General features: G+C 38.5%; 1 protein-coding gene across 3 annotated transcripts; it reads left to right on the top strand.

Annotated features, from left to right (window-relative positions):
* The first annotated feature begins 360 nt into the window (after window positions 1-360).
* Window positions 361-20,641, top strand: MYBL1 (MYB proto-oncogene like 1). 3 transcript variants are annotated; one of them, XM_032182041.1, is made up of 16 exons: window positions 361-419; window positions 3,222-3,324; window positions 3,450-3,521; window positions 5,114-5,206; window positions 6,272-6,492; window positions 7,911-8,094; window positions 8,317-8,391; window positions 10,026-10,127; window positions 11,340-11,573; window positions 11,858-12,223; window positions 12,683-12,825; window positions 13,237-13,351; window positions 15,082-15,198; window positions 15,285-15,389; window positions 17,368-17,547; window positions 19,345-20,641. In XM_032182041.1, exons 1-16 carry the CDS (start codon window positions 400-402, stop codon window positions 19,471-19,473), a joined length of 2,259 nt encoding a protein of 752 aa, XP_032037932.1. In that variant the 5' UTR covers window positions 361-399; the 3' UTR covers window positions 19,474-20,641. The 3 variants fall into 3 exon arrangements, with proteins under 3 accessions (XP_032037932.1, XP_032037931.1, XP_032037933.1); XM_032182040.1 differs by having other exon boundaries at window positions 10,023-10,127; XM_032182042.1 differs by lacking the exon at window positions 17,368-17,547 and having other exon boundaries at window positions 10,023-10,127.
* The last annotated feature ends 1,985 nt before the right edge of the window (window positions 20,642-22,626 follow it).

The following is a 22,626-nucleotide window of genomic DNA, read 5'->3' as shown; positions in this document are numbered from 1 at the left end:
GCCGCCCAGCCCCAGCCCCAGCCCCAGCCCGCCGCGAGCGCGGGGCCGCGGCCGGCGCGGCGCTGACAGGAGCGGGAGGAGGGGCCGCGGGCGGACGGGGCCCCGCGCGCTCCGTGCGGGCAGGGCCATGGCCGGGGCTGAGGCAGCCGGGCCGGGCCGGGGCTGAGGGCGGCCGGCAGCTCGCCGCGGATGCCGCGGGGCTCGGCGGGGAGGAGGGGGCCGCCGCCGGAGCCCTGCCCGCCCTCCTCCTCCTCCTCCTCCTCGTCTTCCTCCGCCGGCCGCCGCTGCCCGTCTCCGTCGTCCGGGAGGGCGAGCCCCAGCCCGGGCCCCTGCGGGGGCCGGGGGACGCCGCGCCGTGCCCCGCCGCCGTGGCGGCCCCCCCTATGGTGCGCGCCGAGGATGGCCAAGCGGCCGCGCAGGTGAGCGAGCTCCGAGCCCCTGACCCTGCCTCTCCTCCTCCTCCTCCTCCTCCTCCTCCTCCTCGCGGTGAGGCCGAAGGACCGCCTCGGTTCGGACCTTCACCTCGGGGGCGCCGGCCCCGGGTGGTCCCGCTGCGGGTTTCCTCCTGCCCGTCCCCAAAACGGGTGTCCCTGCCTTCGGGGGGGGGGTCCCGGGGAGCTGCTCGTTGTGCCTGACCTAAATGGCACGGGGGAGGGACGAGGAGGGAGAAAGATGCGCTGTGCCCACTGCCAGCCCCTGAGCTGCCTCCGGCACCTGGGCTTTGCCGTGCCCTCACCGTGCCTTCACGCTCCCCGTTTGCCTGGGGGCGCTCCCAAAGTTACAGCCGCCTTCCCCGCTGCGAGATCAGCCTCGAAACTAACCCCCATTTTCGGAAAAAACTGCCAGGGAGGGCTTTGGGGCGCTGCTGGCGTGAGGGACAAAGATGCGGCGGGAGGCGTTGCTTGCGGGAGCCAGCTCGCGGTGTGTTTGGTGCTCTGTCACCAGAGCTTTCCACCCGTGCTGCTGCTGCTGCAGGCGACGGTTTCGTCCCCAGCGAGCTCGAGCTCGCCTTATCTGTCAGAACGGAAAATAAAAGCGGCTGCGGATCGCGGGGGAGCCTTGGGGTAGAGCTGGGCAGCCCCAGAGGGATGCTGCGGCGGGTGGCGAGCCCCCAGACTAAATCATCCCAGCTGCCAGTTGGTGCCTTCAAGGTCATGGGCTGAAGCGGGGAGTTAAAAGAAACAAGTTTGGTTCAGCCCCAGATGGAGTTAAGTTTAATTTTGTTCACCTGTGCTTGTGCTTATTTTTTTTGCGTTTGGAAGTTCTTTTTTTTTTTTTTTTTTTTGAGGAAACTTTGTGCCTGCCTTCCCCTCACGTGGTGTCTTAGTCCAGCTCCGTAACTGCGAGCGAAAGGTCAAACGAGCAACCCAACACCCCTGAAAGCCTCTTCATAAATTGAAATCCTAAGCAGACAGCCCCAAATATTCCTGTAGGGGTGATTTATACGCCCGCTGTGCCCAGCCCCGCACCGGGCCGGCCCCGGTGCCCACGGAAGGTGCCGGCAGCGGAACCGCAGCACCGACCCCAACGGCCACCGGCCCGTCCTACCGGTGCCCTCAGCATCGCTGCCTTTTGTCTTCTGCTTTTCCTCTTTCATCTTATTTTTTAAAAAAAAAATCCCTTTTCAAAATCCCCCATCCCTTTTCACGCAACCCAGGGCTGGGTTCTCGAATTAGGTGGTTGTGCGGTGGCTGAGTGGGGAGGGCACGTTGACAAAGGGCTTAACCGCCAGGCCAGACTTTTAGGTAGAAGTGGCTTGTGCGGTTTCCTTGGTATAAAATAGGATTATGATACCAAGATAGGCTCCTGAAGTTTGTTGAGAGCCTGTGAGAAAGAGACAAAAAAGAAAAAAGGGGGAGGAGGGAGAACTCTTAGTTACCTGCGAGCTTAAATCCTATTTTCTTAAGTCCTAAGCTGGTTAAGGCAAAACTCTTACAATCATTGTAATAAAATAGATTTGCAGCTCTTTTTTTTTTTTTTTTTTGAGAAAAGGGAACAACAGTATTGACCTGTAGACAAACTTACTGCCTTGCATCTTGCTGGCTCCACAGAGTTTCAACGTGTGTGTGTGTTGATGACTATTTCTGCTGCGTCATGACATTAAGCAGAGACGATCCTCATGAAAAATGTGGTGTAGGATGTAGAAGCAGCATGAGATACACTGGTTTTGTAAGAATTTGGCATGTCCTGCCTTGTAGTAAAGCTTTCAAGTAAGTGGTGCTCTCCTGAAGTGACCGTGCACTCATGTTAGCTGCGGAGCAGATACATCTTGTGAAATAACTCATACATGAGCGGCTGCTCGGCGTGCTGCGGGGGTGAGCTGCATGTCGTGGGAAGTAATTCAGAGCTCTGACACCTAATCAGTTCTCGGGAGACCAGCACAGGTTCATTTCATTACCGGGAAGGGATTTATTTACCTTTGGCTGAAAAAAGAAAGTCATTTTCGAGACTGAGAAGAATTAATAAACGCAGTTTTGAGCATGAACTCGTGAATTTCGGCTGTCTGTCGCGAAGCACTGACTTACACGTTTAAGAGATGTTTCCATGAAGCATTTCACCGTGCTTATTTGAAAGGCTTTGTTTGCCAAGGCTGTGAAGGAGGTGTTTCTCCGGTAGGTGGAGCGTGATCTACACGGAGCCACAAGGGCTACCTGGCTTCCTGCCCCTCTGACTCTTACCTTAGAGGGGCAGCCCTGATAGCACACTTACTTCTTGCTGCGGTATCCCTGTCTTCGAAGCTGGGAGTTGTCTCTAGTTCCTGTAACACCGAGGCAATGCTTTTATTCAAGGCAGGAGACCATTTAAAATCTCAAGCTGACACTGAATTGCTTGGCAACCTTGTTGTGTTTGTTGTATGAGTTAGGGAGACAGAATACAATTGTATCTTTTCAGGCTAGCAAACCCATTCATTTTATATGCTTGCTTATTTAAAGGTTCATAAATATGTTACGGAAAGATGATTTTAATATCTTTTGCTTCAGATTTAAGTCTTGACTTGGAATGAGTTATCAGTCTGTATTCCAGTATATGGCCTAGAAACTGAAGTTCATTCTGTTCCTTTGACATAGTGAATATGTTATGTTCAAGCAAATTCCGTGTGTTATAACAATATATACTGATTGGGGGAAGAAAGCTTGGAAAGAAAGTTTGGAAAAAAAAGTTATTCAGAGTTATTTTAAACTCAACTTCTAACATCTTCATTCTTCTGTTGTACTCTGCAGTGAAGAAGAAAATGACCGTCAATACGCAGATCATGACTATGAAGTCCCACAGCAAAAAGGTTTGAAGAAGATATGCAGCAGGGTGAAATGGACCCGGGATGAGGTAATGCTTTATTTTGCTTTGATTTCATTCCTATTCAATATTGCTTGCATGCTGAAATGTGTTATTCTTTAGTATTACATCGAGATAGCACATAGTATTTATTGGCTGAGCTTATGTCTTAACAGGATGAAAGGCTAAAGAAGCTGGTGGAACAAAATGGTACAGATGATTGGGCTTTCATTGCTAGTCATCTACAAGTAAGTTGAATCTTTTCTTCACTTAAGTTCCCCTGTAATATTTATTTGTTTAAGTCATATGTCTAATTTGGAATTGAGGTGAAACAAACCAGAAACACTTAGTACTTAAAACTATGTCTATATTTTAAAGGATGCTTGTAATTTGGACTTGAAATCTAGCTCAGATGTCAGAAAACCTTATTAGCTGAGACTGGGACTTGAATGATGATTTAAAATGACTTTTTTTTTTTTTTTTTTTTTTTTAAATAAATCCTATGTCCACACTTGCTGTTTGTTTTTATTGTGGAATATATTCTGGCTTTCCAGCAGTTAGGAGAGTGGATTGCACCTGAAAGATTGCTTCAAAGGAGCAGGATCAATTTCCTGATCACCTTAGAAAAAGGTGTTTGTATGTTTCAGTTCTGTGTTGCTGTTGTTACAGCAACGTCAGCTTCCCTAACAAATACAAATCTTTCCACCTAATGATATCTTCAGTTGCTATGAAGGAGGTTGGCAGGAGTGGCACTGTGTTGTTACTGATGCTCTTCTGCTAGGAAGACCAACTGGATCTTCAGTTAACAGCAATTAAAGGCATTCAGAAGCTGCTGTGGTTTTACTACTATTTGACAAATAAACCCCTCTATTCTGTACAAAAAAGTGAAGATTGCTGGAAGGTGATTCAAGGGAGGAGATGCAGCCTGTGTTCTTCAATTTGTTGCTGCTAAAGCAGAACTGAAATGACTTTATTGCTTTATCCCATCATACATCTTCGCTTCTCAAAATATGCTGTAATTTCAGAAATGGAAGGTAAAAACACTACAAGGCTACAACTTCCAAATTTTTTTTTTTTTTTTTGCACTGAAAATAGAAACAGGTAGCCTCTACTGAAAGTCTTTCACAGCTTGTCTTCTCCAGGAAGTGATTTTTTTTTTTTTTTTTTTTTTTTAAACAAACTCTAGTGTGGTTTTAAACATAGTGTCTAGTTGGGATTAACTTGAAGGTACTGTGCTCAAACTAATTTTAGATGTACCAGTGTTCTGGGTATTTTTTGAGGTTTTGTAGACTGCTTCTCGTTTAACTTTGTCTTAGCATGGTAGACAAGCCCAGTGAAATGTTGAACTCAGTACTTGCTATCCAGCAGCTTGCACTGAAGACAGCAAATCAGTGTATCCCAGTGTCATAAGAGGTTTGCTAGTACGCTGAGTTGGGACAGGCTCTTATCTGTATTTTTAGGGATCTGACCAACTACCCTTGTAGTCCCAAACTTTCTTACAGATGCTTTTTAGGGGGTGAAGTGAAAGCTTCTCTTTCATAACTGGGAACAATATTTCAAAAGATCCTTAGTGAAGCTACAGAAAAGCACCATCTGTCCTTAGCAGAAAAAGCAGTGTTGTTTAATTAGTGTGTGTTAGCTAAACTTGATATAAATCTCTTTTCCTTAACGCTGTAGTAAAGAACTGAGAACACTTGCATTCGAGATATAAAGAACTGATACCTAGAAAAAAGGTCTGAATAAGTCTTTTAATTTGAAATAATATGTTAATTTTGGCTAACTAATATTTTAATCTTATGTATTTAAAAGTTTAACCAGCTACACTGGTCTTCTGTTTCAGAATCGTTCAGATTTTCAGTGCCAGCATCGATGGCAGAAGGTACTAAACCCAGAATTGATTAAAGGTCCCTGGACTAAAGAAGAAGATCAGAGGGTAATGAGAACTAATTTATATTGTGCTCTTTTACTGTAATAAAATTGACATATGGCTACTAAGAGTGTCTACCTTTTTCTTAGGTTTCATCCCCACATGATGTCTGATGCATCTTGTGACACAGTGAATTACATTATATTATATTTTGCTGTATGTGAAGAAAAAAATGCAGCTGCTTTTAAGCAGATGGAGTGTCTGGTCTGCTCAAGTGTTTCATTTCCCTTTGCTCAGCTTGCTAGCTGAACTCTAGTGCACTAAGTAGAGGAGTTCTCCTCATGACACCAAAGATCAAAGGTCTTATTTACATCCTTTGTTTCTTGAACCTATCAGACTCACAGGGGTTTGGACTGAGGGAAATTACTTCATGTTCTACTCTTAAAGAAGTTAATAATGGTGGTTTTGATTCCTTCTTCCCGCCTCTGTTGATCTGCCCTGCAAATTTCTGCCTCATAAACCTGCAACGTACCTCAGGGAGGTGTACGTTGAGCTTTTGCATACAATATTTCAAATCCACTGCATTAAACCTGTAAGCTGTTTAAAACCAGTATTTGTCAAATTCTGATTATGATCTGCCTAATATATCATTTGACAGTTCTTGTCAGCCTTTTTAAGGAAAGGCTTCTATTGTGTTTAAAAGAGAAAACAAACAGAAACACAAAAACCCCAACCTTGTAGAGACTGCATGGAGGTTGGAATATAGGTTCTTGTTTCGTGTTGATGCTTTTGAAAGAAGTCAAACCAAGCATCTTCACCAGCTGCTTCTTCCAACTTTCTCATGTTACTTTGTGGAATGGATGACCGGAGTCCTGAAACATCCAAATATCTGTTGTCATCGGTATATACTTATATTCTAAACCCAGTGAAATTGGGTTTAACAAACTTTTTTATTTTTTTTGAAAAATAATTTTTAAAAAGCCAAATCACAGAGTAGGCCTACAGAGGTATACTCTTATTAAATTGACTATTATGATCCTTTTCTAACGTGGGAATTCATGTGTTCTCAGGTTTTTTTAATTAGGAAAAATTAGGAATTGCATTTATAACATGCTTTTATTTGTGTTCCAGGTTATTGAATTAGTTCAGAAGTATGGTCCAAAGCGCTGGTCTCTAATTGCAAAACACCTGAAAGGAAGAATAGGCAAGCAATGCAGAGAGAGATGGCATAACCATCTCAACCCTGAGGTAAAAAAGTCTTCATGGACAGAGGAAGAAGACAGAATAATCTACGAAGCTCACAAGCGTTTGGGAAACCGATGGGCTGAAATAGCAAAACTTCTTCCTGGAAGGTGCTTTTCAACTCTATTTGTGTTAAATATTGGAATATGGAAAGCAGTTGTTACAAAATTCTTTCCAATGTGATTTGCTAGTCAGAGATCATCTGTTGAAACTTGTCACAAGTTCTCTATCTTGATAAATAACGAAACCCTTATCTTTTTAAGATTTTTGCATTTGGTTATGTACTCCTAAAAAGATAGAAAACCAGAGAAGGTTCTCTAGCATCCTGCAGGTTCCTTCAAAATCCTCCTGTTCACTTATTATACACCTAATTTAAAAGAGATGAAAAAGTTCTTGCAGAGCTGAAGAAAGTTCCTGCAAGTAATAGGGGAAGAATGCCTTAACATCCTATGACTTGATATCAAAGTGCATTCATTAACACACATTTTGGGGTGACTTCCTTTTTTTTCTAATTTTTGTGCAACGCTTCTTTTTAAACTGGGCACTCAAAAGGAGACTCTAAGTAACCTTCAAAACTCCAGGCTTAGGAATTGTGTATTGCAAATCTTGTTGATTACCATGTAGACTCTAAATTAAGAATGAATTGTATGCGCTGTTCTCCTTATCTTTGTTTTAAGTATGATTGCCAACTTACGTGCTTGTAGAAAACTATTTCAGTGTATAAAAAGTTCAATGAAATAAAATTTTAGCCTTGTACTGTTAATAATTCAATGTTAAGCTGACCCTCTGAATTCAGTGTGTATATTCAGGAGGTGACTGTCTAGCATGTTCACAAGGGACTAGCTACTGCTAGTAGTAATATTGCTAGTATTTTTGGTTGTAGTGAATTCATCCTCTACTCTTGCCTAGTATTAAAAGTGATTTCATCGTGCTCGTCAAACTGCAGGCCTTTTGTTTCCAGGGGAGTGGCAATAGCTACTGGTCTTTTGCCATGCCTGCTTTCCCCAGACAAAGTCAGGGCACCAAGAGATACTGGGATGTTCTTCCACAAAGCTCACACGCACCTTTAGAGCTAACGCATACTGTCATTTTAGAAAAGATGATTTCAGATGGTAAACCCTGCCCGTTGTGCTCTTATCACACTGCAGGACAGTAGGCTGAGTGCTTTAGCTTGATGTTCTGCAAATTTGTAGTACAGGGTAAGTGATCTAGTGATACTGAACACATTGATGTTCTAAGTATCTGAGGAAAAAAAGTTCCTACCCATGATCATAGCCAAAACCAAGGCTTTCTCTTTTCTGCTCCTATCTTCAAATTCAATAGAAGGAAGTTTTGAAAAGAGCAGTTTTCCAGTAATTCTGTCAAAAAACAACAACAAAAAAAACATTGATAGAACTTTCAAAGCTACTGGAGCTTTCTGGATTTGTGGCTTCAGATTAACCCACTTGTAACAAACCCTGTGAACTATGCCATATGTTAAACTTTCTGAGATACGGAAACCAGTTATTGTTGTGCACTTTCATTTTAGGACTGATAATTCAATTAAAAATCACTGGAACTCAACAATGCGAAGAAAGGTGGAACAGGAAGGATATTTACAAGATGGTATAAAGTCCGAAAGAGCTAGTTCATCCAAACTTCAGCACAAACCTTGTGTGGCTATGGAACACTTGCACACTCAGAATCAATTTTACATACCTGTTCAGACACATGTAAGTTCTAAATTCAGAATAATTAGTGTTTCCCAGTTTCAAATCATGTGTTGGGTTTGGAATTAGAAACAAATCTGTAAGAACAAAGATCTGTTAAATATTTTTGTGATGATATGGTAAGTTATGGTTTCTAAACTATAATAAATATTATATGTACAATAAACTAGAGCTACTTTTATAGCCTCTTTTTTAAGGGTATGTAAAATGATTTGTGTCTTTTAGATTCCAGCATACCAGTATGCCTCACCAGAAGGCAGCTGTATAGAACATGCTTCTGCTTCTGCCAACTTAGTTCAGGTAAATTGTTGTGTGTTGGAAATGAAGAGACTGTACCATGCATTATGCTGTAAAATGAAGAGTAAACACATAACTTCAAAATGTCTCTAAGTCTTTATCACTCATCTAAATTTCTGTATGTTCCTCTGTAAGAAGATTTTCTGACTTGGTTGATAGATAGTTCTAGATAGGAAAAAAGGAGCTGTCCTCATAGATCCCAGTGCTGCAAGTGGTTTTGTTTGTTGTACTCTTTTTTTCCTCCTTAGGATAGCTTTATTAGATGATAATGAAGGGCACAATACGTTATTTCTTTATGTAGTATGTGGGCACAAGAGTTGTGCTTATTTCTGATAGAAGTATGGCTTAAAACATAGTTATTAGTGAAATATTTAGATAAAAATTACAAACTGTTTGTATCACTTAACTCCTGTGAGATTTAAAGATGGGATTTTACTACTTTATGTATATATTAAATATAATATCTGAAAAGATTCTGTTCAAATAACTAACTAAAAGTTATGTCTGTACTTTTTTTTTGTTCTCAGTATGCTTTATCTTTTGTGACTGATGAACACTTGTCAATCAGCTGAAAACGCTGTTTTGCAGCATTCTATATACTAAAGCATTGAGAAACCGTAGAGAAAAAAAAACAAACATCAAAAACATATTGGTTCCCTTTTGCTTCTTGTTTACTAAGTAATGGATTTGAAATTCCTTGTGTGGTACAGACTAAATGTATATCTTGGCTGGCAATATGACTTCCTAGAAGAATTTTTGTGAGTTTGAAATCAATAAAACAATTTGACACAGGGAAACATAGATGTTTTGTTTGCACTAGGTGTGTTATATTCATTCTGCAGAACTCTGTACCTAACTTTAAGTTTCCCTGTGCAGTTCATCTGCTTCGTAGTGAATTTTCTTCCCTGATCTCAGTATATGAATACAAATCCTAGCAAAGCCTCATGACACAAAACTTTTGATGCTCTGGATTGTACTATAATAAAGAAACGTTTAAGATACTTGCTGCTCCTTGAAATCCTCCCTAAACCAGGGAGTATAACTAGTTTTGAAGCTCCTGGCATATATTTTCACTTGCCTGTATTTATAGCAGTATTAGAAAGTTTTAGGGAGGTTTAAAAAAAACAAAATAAAACCAGAACATGATTAACTTGTTTTCATTTCTGATAGTAGTGGTAGAATGGTTTGTCTGGACATTCGGACAAGAAACATTTTATTACTTCCTTACATGCTTAGTTGAGGGAAGAACAAATCATTCAAAATTGTAGGAAATGCACGAGAACACAACACACGCACATCTATCGAGTTGCCAGTACTGTTGTTTCTATGAAAGGTGGAACTGAGTAACTTTTATAGTTAAAAAGTGCTATAGTATACTTAGCGTTTATAGACCACATTAGAAACCATATTAGCTTGTTTACTACTTTAACACCAGATTCATCTCCTGTTAATTGCTGGAGTTGATTTACTTGCAAGTGACTACTGTGTTACAAAATATGACGCAGCTGGAATGGCTCTGTTCCAGCTATGTGCAGATGGCTGGTAAAAATGTAGCTGAAGTATGATGTAGATCCTTGCTGTGAAGGGGTGGCAGGAATGCAAAATAGTAATTGCTTCTTTCTTCAATTTTTCAGCAGTCATTTATTGATGATGATCCCGATAAAGAAAAGAAAATAAAGGAACTTGAATTGCTGCTTATGTCAGCAGAGAATGAAATCAGAAGAAAACGAATATCATCTGTAAGAACTGTAAATTTCTGTAAATATTTTCATATGCTTTACTGAGATTAATCTTTGGTCAGGCATGTTTGGATTTGTATGGTATTTTTTCATCTGACCTCCTAAAATCAAAGCTATTGTTCAGCTATAAAACAAACTCTATATGTTAAATAGAAGCAAAATATTTTCAGTGCCATTTTCTAAACTGAAAACAACAGAAATGTGACCTGCAATTTGACACTTACTCCTAACTTTAGGCCTGCAATTTAAATTCTTTCCAAAGGGCAGCAAATGCTTGTTGATACCACTGCAATTCAGTTTTATAGATCAGCAACGTCAATTAACTGTACATCAGAGAAAAGTGAAAGATGTATTGGATTTGTCCTATTTGATTTCAAAAGTTTATCTCTGGTCCTGTGTACTATTTTTTGTCAAACTTTGGTGTGTGCTTGCAGTACATATTATCCACATTTGGACATATCAAATACTATATAAATTTGCACTGTACATAATTTTCATGTGCTTGAGTAGAATGGGAGAAGCTTGCAGATGACAGATGTTTCCTCAGAAACAGAGGGCTGTGAGCAACATCAAATATTTAACCCAACGTTACTGGTTGGTATTTTAGATTGCAGGTCAACCTCCAGTTTTATGTGATTGAGCTTTCTCTTGAAACAGTGCCATGTTCTCCTTATACAGTAGAATCCACATTGTTTCTAGATTTTCAGTGCAAACCAGAATCTGCTTCTTGAGCACTAGGTGGTATACTAAAAGGGGATAACCACTTAGAAGTTAAGCAAGCTGTCAGGGTAGAATCTTCATTAAAAATCTGATCGTACTGGAATTATTTCACATTTTAGGAAGTTTCTAGCCTTAAAACGTACCTTGTACTTCAGTGAAGATGACTTTGTAATATGGTAATGTTCAGGAACACAGGAAATTTCATCACAGATGGCTTCCAATACAACCCATAATTATCTATGTACGAGCATGTATAAGATATGAATGAAGGTTGAGATAAAAATCTGACAGGATTTGAGAATGTTTAGTGTATTAACATAAGGAAAACGCTAACTGCATTAACACGAACAGATAATTGGTGTTTGAAAGAGAAAAAAATGAATAGTTTAACTTGGTCTTTCCACATACTACTTATTTTCTCCTCCACTTAACAAACGACTCTGTTCAACTTCTAAGTTGACTAAGGTTAACATATTTCTTTATACTTTTTAGCAAGCTGGAAGTTTACCTACTTGGTCTGGAAGTTTTGTCATGGAAGACTGTGTGCCTAATACACTAAATAGCCTTGGGGAACAAACAAGCGAGTTCTACAGCATGGATGAGACCCAGGGCGCATCTGTTCAGCAGAATTCACCCACGAAGTACTTGGCTGTGGAAGCAAATGCAGTGTTATCATCTCTACAAACCATTCCTGAATTTGCAGAGACACTAGAGCTTATTGAATCTGTAAGTCTGTATTCGTTCTAACAAAAAGTTTATTTAGGGACATCAAAACTTTAATGGTTAAAATGTTTCTATGAATGCCTTATTGTGCGCTTGTCTGTAGTTTCACCTGGATTGAGTGATTTGTTTTATTGCCTGCATTAAAGCATTCAGAGTTTTAGCATCGTGTGGAAAGAGTATAATACAGTACATGGCCTCTGAAGGTAGAAAGCTGTTAGATTGGCAAGTCATGAAATAATCTCAGCTAAGCCTGCTAATATTTGACTGTTTTCTATCTTGCCTCATAGGATCCTGTAGCTTGGAGTGATGTCACCAGTTTTGACCTTTCAGAGGCTGTTGCATCTCCTGTCAAGCCAGCTCCAGTAAAACTGATGCGGATTCAACACAACGACCGGGCTGCAGAGTGCCAGTTTAACGTCGGTATTGTGCTTGATGGCAAAAAACACAATGTCAGTGGTGAGGAAGAAGGAATTTGTTCAACAACTCCGAATGTAACAAAATTCAGCACTCCACCTACTATCCTAAGAAAGAAGAAGAGATTGCGTGTTGGGCAATCACCAGTTAATGAACTGAATGATGGCTTATGTAATGATGCCATCAATGTTGCACTAAAGCATACACCAGTGAAAACACTACCATTTTCTCCATCACAGGTGAGTTTATTTTTAAATACAGCTAAGCTAGGAAGTCTGCAGGGTGTGGATTATAAATTACTTTATCCCCTCGTAATACATTGCAGCCTAAACAAATATGTCTAAAGACTTCTTAAAACATGTGTATAAAGGTAGATCTATCAAAAAAAAAATTAAAAGAACATGTTTCCTTTGTTTTGAAAATTAACTTTTCATGCTGGGGGGAATTAATGTCTCAGTTCACTCTTTTTCATGCAAATGCTTGTAGATAGAAGCTTATTGTCTATGGCATAAACAAGCAGTAAGAATTTTTAACAAGTTTCAGTGATAAATACGGCAAATGTCTTGGACTATAAGTCACAGCGTATTGGGGCTTATCAGTAAAAGCTCTTCTGATATATGTTTATATATTTTTAGTGCTCAATACAATGGTGAAGCTTTGTCCTTCAAGTTGACTTAGTTTTTCTCTCTTGTGCTTAGTTTTTCAACACTTGCTCTGGAAACGAACAATTTAACCTTGAAAATCCTGCATTCACATCAACACCAATCTGTGGGCAGAAAGTTCTCATTACGACTCCTCTACACAAGGAAATGACACCAAAAGATCAAAAGGAAAACGTCGGGTAGGGTTATGACATTAAGCATTTGATGCTGTTGCTCAATATACGCAAGTTTTTCTAAATGCTGAGAAATTAGTCTACCTGTTTGTGTGCTATGAATGACTTTTAGAAACCCTCACACTTCAGTATTTGTGTACTAACGTAAACTGGCTTCCTGTTTTTAATTTAATAGGTGGTTAATTTTTTTTTTCTTTATTGAAATACAGAACAAAATCCATTTAAAGTTCTTATATACCTGGGGCAATATTTTGGAGATTTTAATACTTGATTCATGGTGGTGGTACCTATTGTGTGAATTAAGGTATTTCTTAAATTGTTTGTTAGATTCATTTTATTATATTCATTTTATCACATTACTGTTGATAAAGTAAAATATTAAAATGCATGTGTGAACACTTCTCTATGTTTGAATAGTTTTAGAACTCCCACAATTAGAAGATCTCTGTTGGGTTCAACACCGAGGACACCAACTCCTTTTAAAAATGCTCTGGCTGCTCAGGAAAAAAAGTATGGTCCTCTTAAACTTACGGTATGTGATGACATCATTTATTTTCTTCTTTTTTAAATTGTGCCCTCTTGTTTTTGAGATATTATGAGCCTCAGCATGATCTTGAAAAGCATTTTCAAACAGCGCTAATGGCTCAGCGAATTTCAGCATTATTCAAGAGAACAGCTAGACCATAGATTAGAAAAAAAAATAAAATGTTCAACGTGTTTCAGACTTTCTATGCTGAACAGACTGGTATCCCTCAGTGTAGTATGAAGGCATTGCCTTTTTGAATGGTGTTCAGAACATGCAAACACTTGACCCACAGTAATCTAGGAGTACTGACATAGACTAAAACATTGTTTCTGCATTTGTTAGGTTTTAAATTTGTGCAGTCGTGCTAACATCATACCTCCTTCTAGGTAGTAACATCATTGTCTGAGAACTAAGTTTTAATGCTTAATATCATTCTGGTTTTCAAAAGACAAAATTATAAGTGAGAGAGTGAAAGGAGGTGTGTTCTCCAACCAGATAACCCTGTAAGAGCAAACTGGAGAAGATGAATGACTGAATGAGTGACTAATTGCTTATTTTAACCAATGTTCACATTTAACTTGAAAAAATGCACTATCTGAATCTTCTGGGCCATGTAAGAGCTGAGGTTTTTTTTGCTTTTGGCTCTTCTGTACTGCTAGGATTGAAACCAGATAATTATCACAGCATGCTAGTATTCTGAGCTTTTTTGGATGGGAAGATGTTTAGAAGTGTTATATCCCTCCTACGGGTTTTCTTGAGTGAACTCTAGAATTTTCTTCAATCTAAAAACAACCCTCTAATTTAGGAATTCATGTTTCTTCTGATTCTTCTGGCTGTTACAGAAGACCTTTTTTAGTTGACTATGAATAATGTTATATATTTTTCAATTAATCCAATTTTTGCTCCCTTCTTAGCCTAGCTAAGGCATGCTAATGCATAATAACTTTTGGAATTCAGTAGACATATGCTTTTAAAGTTCTGAAAAAATTCCAGCCAATGTATATTGACTACTTCTTTTTTTGCAAACACAGAAGGTAGCTCAGACTTTGCCACAGGGCTTGGCACCATCTGTGTTACCCTATAGATTCACAGTCTCTCACTATGCAAATGGAGTGGTTTGGCATTTCTGTTTCTGTCCACTGTTAACCTCCTGTTCAAAATCAAATTTTGAGGGCTTAAGGGAATTCTTCTCCTGTTGGTACACAAAGGAGCCATCTGTATGGCTTCTGTGAAATTCTGTACTGTACTTAGGACTATCAATGTCTTATTCAAAGATTTGTGTTACGATTGATATAAATTCCTTTCCCAACAAGAGTCAGACTTTGATAGTACACTTTTTAGTATGTTTGTGTGCATATATACATACATGTCTTTATGTGCTTAGTATATATAAAGAATTTTCATCCCTTTGTCAGTGAGTAACTATTGCTAACAAATGTGAACAAATAGTTCACGTCATCTTTGATGCTATCTTGTGTTTGTTTTTTTTTTTTTTTTTTTTTTTTTGGCACAGTGTGCAAGTATATGCTTTATCTGGCTACAAATAATGTGGAGTAATGTGAGTTATAAAATCTCTGTAGTCTTGAAATGTTGATCTGTAGCTTATTAACTACAATGGCTTAAATCCTTTATCTGTTATGTTTTGCAAGATCTTTTATCTGGCAGATGTAGAATGTGGTAAAAAATAGAAACTAATAGACTTCCTGTATTTTCTCCTCCAATTTTAATTAACTTAGTCGCAACCACTTGCCTTCTTGGAGGAAGACATTAGGGAAGTTTTGAAAGAGGAAACTGGAACAGATATATTTCTCAAGGAGGAAGATGACTCTGTGTATAAAAGCTGCAAGCAGGAGGTAATTTCACAATAATAATTTCAGATAGGAAATAACTGCTTTTCAATAATATTTTACAATCTTTCTTTGCAAAACGTTTATTGCAGCGCAATTCTTCTAAAAAAGTCAGAAAATCACTGGTCCTAGATCCATGGGAAAAAGAAGAGCTTGGTGCCCAGCTCTTTGCTGAAGATAGTGGTTTGGATGTACAGGTGGGTATTAAACTATTACAGAGTATCACTGGCAGCAATATTAACATAGAATTGAATATTTTTTTCACTGTATCAGCTAAAGGTTTGAATCATGAATCTATGAAGTGAAATCACCTTCATGTTGCACTATTACTTTAAGTACTTAAGCAATACTTGAACATTGCTCTTCCATTCATGAATTCTTTCTTTCAGGCCCTCAGGGCAGGGAAGCGGGAAATTTTGACTACTGAAGTGGTGTGGATGCTTAGCAGGCTTGCCATTACAGCAGCATACTTTCCATGCTGGTTAACTAATAAGCTTTAGCATACACAGCACGCTGAAGCTGTCTGTAATTCACCAAGTAGATGGCATTTACCCCTGTGTTTTGCATGCTTGACAATGTGGTAGGCATGATTTGAGGATACGTAATTGCATATTAGGCAGCGTGTTTTTCCTTTTCCCACTTCACATAATAGCAGGATACTTTAAGAAACACCAAGTGTGTGGGAGATAAAGTTTGTGGTTTTCCTCTGCCTGAAGGAATTCAAATAATTCTCCCTCAGCAACCAAGAAGTCAGGAGTTCAGAGATGGGACTGTCTTGGTCTTTCATTTCTTTCAAAAGTGGCCCAATATTTTTTCCACTTGAGTGACTGAATAAATTAATCTTTAGTCTTGTAGTTTGTGGGAAAGCTTTATTATAATAATAGTTCTTAATTAAGCACTTGCATTATTTTCTGAAAGAGCAAATGTCTATGAATTGCAATCAGGTGTTAAGTGATGTTCAAGAGGTAGGAGATAAAAACGAACAAGTGCTTAATTCAAACCCCTTTCTGTTTATTGTAGCTGTTTTTCTAAATTCCCTTCTTAAATGCTTCAGACTCCACTACAAGCCTAGGTGTCTGTCTTACTGAGTGTTAGGTGCTCTGCCACCTAGTGGAAATCCTGTACTTCCCTAAGAACACCTCTGGCTTCTTGTACTCCTCATTGCTGCAGCCATTCAAAACAGAAACAAATATTCAGTGGTCCCTTAGTAACGTCTTGTTAGGCCATGCTACGTTGTGCATCACTGATGGTCAGCTTATCGAGCCTAAACCAAGATACACAATGAGTTTTTGGTGTATTAGAGACAGTGGATTGGGAGAAATTGCTTTTCCTCTATCTCAGTGAGGGATGCTGGTGCAACAGGAACATTGTCTCCTACGAAGAGAGATGGTGGTTTAATACCTGATTTAGAAATGAAAAATGTGCTAGTCCTTAAGTGGAAATTGTGTGCCAGTGGGGAGATAAGTTAGGAGTGAGGTCCAAGGGAGGATATGTAAAGGCAGTTAAACACATTTTAATAGTGTATTTTTGCAAATGAACAAGTACATACGCCACAGTTACTCTCATCTAATTTCATACTCTTAAACTGCGATATACCTTTCTCCATTTTTGCTCTAGTAAAGCTGGATTATTTTCTTCTTCATTTTCACAATGTTATCAGCATATGAAACTCTTCTGTGGAACGAACAATCCAGTGCTTATTTCAGTTCTTAAAGCAGTTCTTCCCTTGACACTGATCTTGATGTGTTTTTTTTTTTTACTCTAGTTTCCTTGTCCTTACTTTCACAAGGGTTGTACTAAACTGAATTACAAGTGTTGTTTTTTTTTCTTTAGAACTGTTCTGTAGTTACCACTTGGCTTGATAAAATTTGCTCGTAACAGAATGACATCAGCTGTAGCAAGGCTTTATATGGAAAAGAGAAACTTCTACTCAGTAATGCTGAAACCATGCTAGCAGCTAATCATTTTACTGTGCTCAGTATTGACTGTGAATCCTAGTATAGAGCAGGCTGGTTTGCTTATGTGGTGTTCATCGCTTCCTTTCAGGTTTTTTTCCTAGGGTCTGTCTGATAGTATTTGCTTTGTTTTCATTTTGGCTTCTCTTCAAGCAGTTGAATATTATTTCGATGAAATACTAATTATTATTCATGTTCCCTACCCGCTTTTTTTTAATAGTCAGAAAATGTATATACTACGTCTTTATTAATGATACCATTGTTGGAAATACATGACAACAGATGTAACCTGACATCAGAAAAACAGCATACAAATTCATCAAACAAAGCAAATGCAGTAATTAAGAAGAAACTGAATGCATGTGCTTCAAAAAATGTCAAAATGGAGAAAGCTCTTCAGGTCTGGTTTCAAAGTATTCTGTTAGTTTGGTTGGCTGGTTAACTATTAAATAATTTATTTTGTCTCTGTCTTTTAACATCTAGAACAGTTCTGTTCGGTTATCTTGTTTGGGTCAGTGTTTCCATTATCCATATTTCTCAGAAGTTGGTTGTACGGTCCATGAAGTGTTTGCTCATACCCAAGTTCATTAAATGCGACCCTGATGCTTCAGTAAATGCTCCCTGAGATTTAAATATGTGTGCTTGTGATGGGGTCAGGATAGCAGAGATGTAGAAAATAGGATTGGGTGCTCAAGTCAAGCACTAAGAAAGTTCGTAGCACTGACTTGTGGCAAACTGAATGTCCACAGCACCTACATTTCTTGAATTTGTCTGGTCCTTGCTTCATAATAATCCCAGTGGGATTCGTTAAGCAGAATTAGTCCGCAGGTTCTGTTTGATAATTGTTCTTGTAAAGTGCCTGTTCTTGTACAACTCTACATTTTCCATATCATTAAAACTGTTGATTGGTTCAGCTAGTGGAACCTAGTTTGTGTGTGGGTGCTTGTGTTTTGACCACCAGGTTTAGGGAGAGATTCTCTTTGATTCAGTTGGCACCTGTTCCATTTTGCCCTGTATAAGTTAATGTCTCTTCTCAGAACATCTACTTGTCTGAATAAATCAAGGGGAAAAAAAAAAGGCAAGGCACCTGGAGTCTGATCTTCTATGTTCCACTCAATTGCTCTAACAATGCTTTTAAGTACAGGTCCAACAGTATTTCTTTCTGATACTTCTTAATGAGAAGGAAGAATAAACCTATAGTTGTTCCATAGCTGTTCCAAAGCAGAACTAAATGCAGTGAATTGCAGTAAAGGTGAACACATCTATCTGACTGAGAAGTATGCACTTCTGAATACTTGAAAGGAGGGCTTATTACTGGATTTGCTAATATTCTTATTGAACCATCTCCCTCTTTTCCTCCTTTCTCCTCAGAGAAATTCCCTCTCAGTTTACTGGCTCCTCTAAACACGATGCCTTTCCATGAAATACAAAGAAATTCAAATGGCTGATTTTCTCTCTGATTTTTTTTTCCTCTGTTACATGTTCCTCTCCCTCCCTCCTGCATGGACTAGAATCTTGCATTCTTCATTATGCTGCAGTCTGCTAGTGTCAGGTCCAATTTAGAGCTGCTACAAATCAGCTTGAGGTTCAATAACTCATGTAAATGTGCAGGATTTACTTCATGGAAGAAGCAGGACTAGTGGCTCGATTATTCTTCCATTCATTATTTTTACTCCTAATGCCTTTGCCATTTCTAATATATCCCCAAGATGTCTTACTGTTCTTCCACAGCTGTCAGTTTGATTCAATGAAGTCCTTTACAGTATCTTTTCAGCTGCCAAACCATTTTGCCTTCCTTGGTGTCACCAGACAGCTGTCAATAATGTGTTTTGCTGCCTGTTCAACTTAGCATGTTTGAAGGGAAAGATATCCAAAAAGAAGATGACTTAATTAACTTCTCTTTTATGGTTCAATTGTTGAACTAATCTGTTTTTAAGAGCATTTTTGGTGTGTGTTATAGCTTAAAAATGCAACACAGATATACTGCTGCTGAGCTGGATTGGGGGGTGTGAAAGAGCTTTGTCACAGATTTTAGGTATTGTTTTGTAGACTAGAATCCTTCACATTAAAATGAAGCATTGCTAGAATTTGATAATTTATTACTACTCTGGAAGGCTGCATGAGACTTGTTGAATTCTAATGAAGAAGTGTTTTAGTTAAAAGAAGAATCTTTTTAACGGAATTCTCTTTTATGCAGTCAAATTGTGAATGGGAAGCAGTTGTTTACGGAAAAACAGAAGATCAACTTATCATGACTGAACAAGCACGAAGATATCTGAGCACATACACAGCCACCAACAGCACTTCAAGGGCTCTGATTCTGTGATGGTCACTGCAACTGACAACCGTCTCTTTCCATTGAAACTGACTCAATGTCGAAGGAGATTCCAGCACAATACTTGTGAATTAAGTCTTTACTTTGAGACAGTCTGCTAAGGGAAACCTTAAAGCTTCCTTTCTTCTCTTGACTGACAAAGAACAGACATGAAGCTCTACCAAGGGATAGTACAACCAGTTCTGCAATGTGTTTCTTACATATTCAAAAAGTAACACCCTGAAATACCATGAAGAATGGTAAAGAGCATTGCAGTACACATCAACTCACAGTTTTTAAGTCTATTTTTCATATTTATTCTTTTGACTTGCATTGCTTTTTTCTGCTAGTGCATTTTTGATATAGAGTAGGTTTATAGGTTGTTAATGGTTTCTGAATGAGCAACATACGTGACTGAATGTGCTTTTGCTTATGTAGCATTTTTCTAGTATACAAAGAAACACAATGGAGAGGTGTAAAAAGGAAGGATAGAAAGTTGCACTACTAATTTTTTGGTATGCTGCAAAACAGTGAAATTAACTACAGTGTTAAATATATTTATTTGCGAATGGTACTTAGAAGTAGGCAGAGGGGGTGAATTAGGTTTTAGTGTAAAGCATCAGTATTTTCTTCATAAATCTCAAAATGAGATGATTGTTGAATGTATTGTACAGTATGTAGGAACAGGGAAAATTTTGTAAATTGGAAAGGAGTCTTTTTATAATTTATTTTCATTTTAAAGCTTAAATGTAGATATTTATATGTATGCAGGTTGTCTAGAAGCCAACGTTGTTTCCTGTTAAAACAGCTGAAATGAAAAAGGACAAGTTTAACCTTAAAGTATGGTATAGCAGAAGAATGACAGAGGTGAAGTGTACAAATCTATACTGTATGTTACATCTACATAAAGATTGCACTATAAACCTTAAATCATGTTGGTCTACAAAATAGTTACAAGGTATACCTGAAATACAGCTACTGGTCCCATACCTTGTTTTAATATATTTAGAAGAGAAGGTTAGGGTCCTGTACGTGACCCAGGAGTACTTTGTCCTGCATAGGAGCTAAAAATTAATGCATTTTTTATCTTTTTTATTTTAGAAGAAACTTGGCACCTTGGATCTCAAAATGGTTTTATCTGCACTTAAGTTTGACCATTATATACTTACTAAATGTTTGAAGAGCAAAGAACATTCTTTTATTTATGAAAATCTTTGTCCTTATTTAAAGTAATACAGGTCACAACAGTTGCTTTAGTTGCCTATTTTAGGTATTTGCACTTATTTTATGTCTTTTTTTTTTTTTTTTTTTTTTGGAAGGAATGTTTTCATTTGCTTTCGTTGTAGAAATTTTTATGTAGTTAATTTCTAGCAAATTGCAACGGTGTGTTATCAACAAATACTGACAGGTAAATAGACTTGTACACTGTAGTTTTAGCTATTTATAATTCAAACACTCTTCCTCTCCACTCCCGGGTGTGCTGCTACAGATAGTGGCAGAATCGGCTTGCTGCTATGAGAGATGGAAAGAGCGAGCATCATATGCACTGTATGTAAAATTACAAAATGATGTCAGGTTCTCTAGTTAACTTTATGAGATCAACCAGTACTATGCAGGGTGTGGAAAGTATTCCTATCATTTCAATATCAAAGATGGTAGAGAATAATTTATTAATGGAGAATTTTAACATGTGATGAGTGGCACAAAGAAAGAAAATGGTTATTCAACTTTTTTAAACATCTCAGAGCTTATACAATCCTTATTTTTAGATTTTTTGATATTAAATATTCGCCTGGCTATGATAGTAGTAGGCATAAACATTTTTAGCAGTTTTTAATTCAGATCAAAATTTTTAGGGGGGGAGGGGAATCCCATTAGTAATGGGATTGGAAAACACCCATCATGCCAGGATTAACCTCACCTATGAAAGCTGGGAGGAGGCAATTGGAATTCTTGGCAGTATGAGATTCAGATTACCAGAATGGATTTAACCAAAACATTTTATGCTGGAGACTGCATTTAATTCCCAAAGGATGAAAAAACACCTTGAGAGAGAATGACTATCTGGAATCTGGATGATATATTTTAGTAGAAGTGGTATCACAAAAACTGCCTATGCCAAGTTTAAGCATAGTTTTACGATAAGTAGTTTTAATTTGTGTTGGTATTGGTTGGATTGTCTAGTTAACTCCTACTTTGTTGCTTTAGCAAGAAGGTTTTAATCTTTGATATGTCAGGCATCTTTTATTACTTTTTGAATGTTGTGTGCATTTGCATTTCTTTCAGTTTATAAGTAGATTGTACATGCAGCAGCCAAACTTGCATGAAAATTCAATACATATTACTCCATTTTTTTGTTTTAAGGTTTGACATAATGTACAACAAATGCCTTGTTTATCTTTGTTTTTGTTGTACTACAACTTTTCTTTTATGTAAGACTCTCACATACAATACAGACCGTATTAATGTCAGAAATAAAGCATCTATGTACCAGGTTACTGCACGTCCTTTTTGTTGGAGAACCGAAACACTTCGTGCTCTTTAAAGCAATGTCTCTGTATGCATGTGCATGTGATGCTGCAAGTAGCTTAACCTTTTCTGGACTGGGCACAGAGAAAAAGTGATCGTGTGAGTCAGTGGGTAACAGAGCAACACGTGCTTAAACCCAACCTGATTGTATTTCTCAAGCTTTTTTGTGTTCCCGTTGTTTATATGGTGGAAGTGATATTCTAATAAGTGTGCTTGGATTGTGGGAGTTAAGAGCAAGTGTAAGCTGTGCAGCATGATTTTTTTTTTAATACCAGCATGCCTTAATCTGAATTTGACTTTGTTTTATCTTGAGACATGGGCATTCATTGTCTTTCCCAGTTTTGTGACAAAATATGAACGTTAAAATAAGATTATCTCTTTAAGGAAAAGGATAAGGGACTTAACACATGTCTATTCAAATGTCCTGGTAATTTGTATCATCTACCTTTAGACTGTATTAGCAAACAGGGTGACTTTTACTGGGGCTGTGATAGCCAGACCACTGTGAATGTCCTGCAGACCTGCTCATATTTCATAGAATCATAGAAAATCCCGAGTTGGAAGGGACCCATAAAGATCATCAAGTCCAATTCCTGGCACCACATGAAGTTTTCCATTGCCTGGGATAAGCAAGGT

The sequence above is a fragment of the Aythya fuligula genome, chromosome 2 (genome assembly GCF_009819795.1).
Source record: "Aythya fuligula isolate bAytFul2 chromosome 2, bAytFul2.pri, whole genome shotgun sequence".
In the NCBI taxonomy this organism is placed as follows: Eukaryota; Metazoa; Chordata; class Aves; order Anseriformes; family Anatidae; genus Aythya; species Aythya fuligula.
This window is presented reverse-complemented; position numbering and strand designations above follow the sequence as displayed.

Bases quoted from the DNA above. Each gene is read 5' to 3' on its own strand.
- MYBL1 (XM_032182040.1), top strand. From the start codon at position 400: ATGGCCAAGCGGCCGCGCAG. The intron at 420-3,221 runs GTGAGCGAGCTC...TGTACTCTGCAG, and splicing joins ATGGCCAAGCGGCCGCGCAG to TGAAGAAGAAAATGACCGTC. The intron at 8,095-8,316 runs GTAAGTTCTAAA...TGTGTCTTTTAG, and splicing joins ACATACCTGTTCAGACACAT to ATTCCAGCATACCAGTATGC.